The sequence below is a fragment of the Hippichthys cyanospilos genome, chromosome 22 (genome assembly GCF_059441005.1).
Source record: "Hippichthys cyanospilos isolate Australia breed blue-spotted pipefish chromosome 22, RoL_Hcya_1.0, whole genome shotgun sequence".
Taxonomy (NCBI): Eukaryota; Metazoa; Chordata; class Actinopteri; order Syngnathiformes; family Syngnathidae; genus Hippichthys; species Hippichthys cyanospilos.
In genome coordinates, this window is record NC_142390.1 from 1838204 (window position 1) to 1841724 (window position 3521).

General features: G+C 46.6%; 1 protein-coding gene across 1 annotated transcript; it reads right to left on the reverse strand.

The window, feature by feature from the left end:
- Nucleotides 1–739: 739 nt before the first annotated feature.
- ucn3l (urocortin 3, like) lies at nucleotides 740–3483 on the reverse strand. The gene is made up of 2 exons (XM_088406430.1): nucleotides 1727–3483; nucleotides 740–1623 (listed from the first exon to the last, which is right to left on the reverse strand). The coding sequence occupies exons 1-2, from the start codon at nucleotides 1832–1834 to the stop codon at nucleotides 1096–1098; spliced, it is 636 nt and encodes a 211-aa protein (XP_088262556.1). The 5' UTR covers nucleotides 1835–3483; the 3' UTR covers nucleotides 740–1095.
- Between the last annotated feature and the right edge of the window lie 38 nt (nucleotides 3484–3521).

Genomic DNA, 3521 nt, shown 5'->3' on the forward strand with positions numbered 1-3521 from the left:
TGAAGCAAAACAGCAGGTGGGCCGTTTGAAATAAATACACAAAAGGGCTCTCTCCGGCCATCTTCTTTTTGCGTCATCACCCAGTTTACACTACTAAATATGCATAGTTTTGATGGGGCTCCTTAAAATAAAGTGGAGGACCCGACGCCCACCAAAACAAGGCACAGTTTATTGGCGAAGGATCATTACAGCGGAATGCTGTCGCCGCCTTGTGGTCACAATGGGAACTGCCATTTGCACCTCGCGCTCTGTTTCGTTGAAGACATACCGACAATTACACATTTCCTAACTCGTCAATCGAAAATGAAGTAATTGAAAATGTCAGCAACTTTCCTCACCTCGTAAGTCGAAAATAAGTATCTTTCAAAGTTAGACGTGTCATACATAAGCACCAAATCCGCGTCCTTTCGATGGGCTTCTTAAAATAAGCTGCAGGACCCGACGGCATCAAAACAAGGCAAAATCAATTAGCGGATCATTACAGCGGAGGGTTGTTGCCCTCTTGTGGTCACCATGGGAACTGCTGTTTACATCTCGCGCTCTTCGTTTCGTTGAAATAATAAAAAATGACAATAAAACTTTCCCTAATTCATAATTTAAAAACGAAATCACTAAAAATGACGGCAGAACTTTTGCCTACCCGTAACTCGAAAAGAAAGACTTTCAAAATCAAATGAGTCACACATAGCATCATATATTGCGCCTCGGCGTTTGGGCAATCAAGGACAGAGAGACGGCGTGGTTTTGTTGCGTCTGCTTTATTTGGGGAAAATAATTTGGAGTATAAAAATAACATCGGGATAAGCGCGCCTTTGCCATGCATTTTTCAACGGAGAGAAACTTTGAAAACGAAATAAAAAGGGGCTAAAAAAAAACAAACAAACAAACTCGGGGGGTGATGATGACGTCCAAGTTGACAAAGTGCTTGAAGAACACCCAAGAGGGCTCGAGTCCTAGAAAACGTCCATGCAGGATTCATGAAAAGATGCTTTATTGACTCGATTATCCCCCGGCGACGTTGCGGTTTTGACGGCCTCGCCCGGAACAACACATCAAAGTCCCCGGCCGTGAAGCGCAAATCAGCCGCGGAGCCGGCTAGCGTCCGACGTGCGCCAGAAGACGCGCGTTCTCGGCCGCCTTGGCTCGCAGGTTCTGGGCTTTGGCCACGTCGAAGAGCACGTTCATGATGTTGGTGGGCACGTCCAGGGACAGGGTGAGCCTGCTCCTGCGCTCCTCCGCCCCCCCGCCGCCGCCGCCGCCGCCGCCGGCGCGCAGCAGCGAGCCGCGGAGCTTGGCCCGGATCGCCGAGCGCGACTTGGCCGGCCCGGCCCACGAAGTCCGTTTGTCCCGGCTCGCGGCGAGCTGGAACTCGGCGGAGGAGCGCAGGAGGGAGTCCCAATCGTCCTCGGGGGGGAGACCCCCGACGCCCCCGCCCATCTGGCCCGGGCACAGGAGGTCCGAGCGGCCGCGGGCCAGGCGGAGGCACAGGCTGGACGAGGGCGGGGACAGGATCGAGAGAAGCACGAGGGTCTTGAGGGGCCACAGCATCGCCGGGGGGGACGGCGGGGGGAGGGGCCGCGAACTGCGCAACGCTTGCCTTTCCTTTAGGCACACCTGTGCAAACTAAAACCACTGTTAAACCAGACTTTATGACTTCTTTTTTTTCCCAACTTTATGAGCGATCAAGTTCGGCGTCAAATATCAAAGTAGGAAAGTTGAAACTTACCACGCCAAGCAAAGCAAAAGAAAAGCGAGCGCGGCAGCGGTCTTTGCAACACAAAGCAAACGGTCCCGTCGGGGAGAGAGAGTGGCGAGCCGCTCTTTGGACCTTCATTTACCGCCGCCTTTCATTTAGTAGCGGCGGTGACGTCACAAGTGACGCATACAGCCGCCGCGCCCCCATCGACGCACGCCAGCCATTGGCAAACTTCAAGTGAGACGTTTCAGCACCGCGGACAGCTCACTGACTCAACAGCGAGAAAAAACAAAACAAAAACATTTCAAGTGCAGTCAAATTCGGTTGTTTGTATCAAGTACGACGTACTTGATGATCTTCAAATTTCGATTGATTTTTTCCCCCCTTTATCATGGAGGCAAAATGAGTTGAATTGAGAAACTTGGGGAGAAAAAAGTCGTCATCTTGTTGTCGAGGTAGTCTACGTTGAAGTGAGCTGAGGAGTTTCATTCGATGAGTAAGGAGCTGGGACACAAGTTGTGTTTACTGCCGCCTTGGGGCCGGAAAATGTCGCGTTTTTACTTAGATAAAAGTAGCGCTTGCGGCATCGGGCCAAAGTTGGTTTCCGCCGAAGCCTTGGCCATTTTTTTTTTTCCGCCATCTTGGCACGTCACCTTCCCCGGCTGAGAGCAAAGCGTTGACTCAAGGCGATTGCCACGCACGAGCGACTTTTGGCGGGCGCTCAAGATGTTAAGGAGGCGTTGACAGCGAGGCGTCCTCCCTCGCGCTCGCCAGGTGGGGGGTGATGACTTACGCCTCTTCAACTCCTTTCGGCGCTCCCGTCCAATGAGCCGCCTTTTCTTCGTCGAGCCCAAAAGGTCCATCAGCCGTCATTACCTCCTCCAGGGAAGCGCGCGGCGAGATGAGGCGGAGGCGTTGGCCAAACGTGTCATCACATCATCTTCTGCTTTTACAGATGACGTTTTTGCAAGAAGAAATATTAGATACAAACGTTCATATACAGTGATTGACTTGAATTTGGTTCTATACAGCAATTTTTATGATATAAGAGCTAATTGAAACTGCTAATCTTAAATTCTGATGAAAAAATGTTTTGTTTTTATCTTTGGAATGACACCAATATTTAAATACAATAATAAAACTGTTAAGCTACATTGAAACATGTGCCACAAAATGAAAAATTAACCAAGCTGGTCGAAAACAATTAAAATGAATTTGAATCAAAATGAAACAAAATAATAATGAACAAATATTCAGTAATTTATCAAAAAAAAAAATTACAGTGTTCCCTCGTTTATCACTCGGGTTACGTCCCTGAAAATACTCACAGTAACCAAAATCAGCAAAGTACACATCAAAGTTCTATTTCCTTTTTTTTTTTTTTTTAATCTTATTTTTTAGTTAAAGGTGAACTTGCAATAGATAAATGAAAATCCATGTAGCCGAGTTTGACATTTTTTAATAAATTAAAATGTAAATTCTTTTTTCTGGTCTGACTTAAAGGAAGAAAAATTGCAAGAAAAATAGTGACATAAACCTGCTATGGAAAAGGTTATGATCATGAATTAAAATCTGTAAAAAGTAAAATAATATCTAAGGCACGATGTGGCAAAGGAACACTGTAATACTAAAACTAATAAAAGCAAAAGTCAAGAACATTAAAAAAAATAAAACAATTGTTGTCAAGCAAAACCTGCTTTATAAATAAATAAAAGAGATCCGCCTATCGGTCTCAAAGCCGGGTTGCTGTCCAAGGTCTTTTGCAGGTTTCCCTCCTCCAACACAACTTATTCAAATTATTAGAGCAGTGAGAAAACATGCAGGA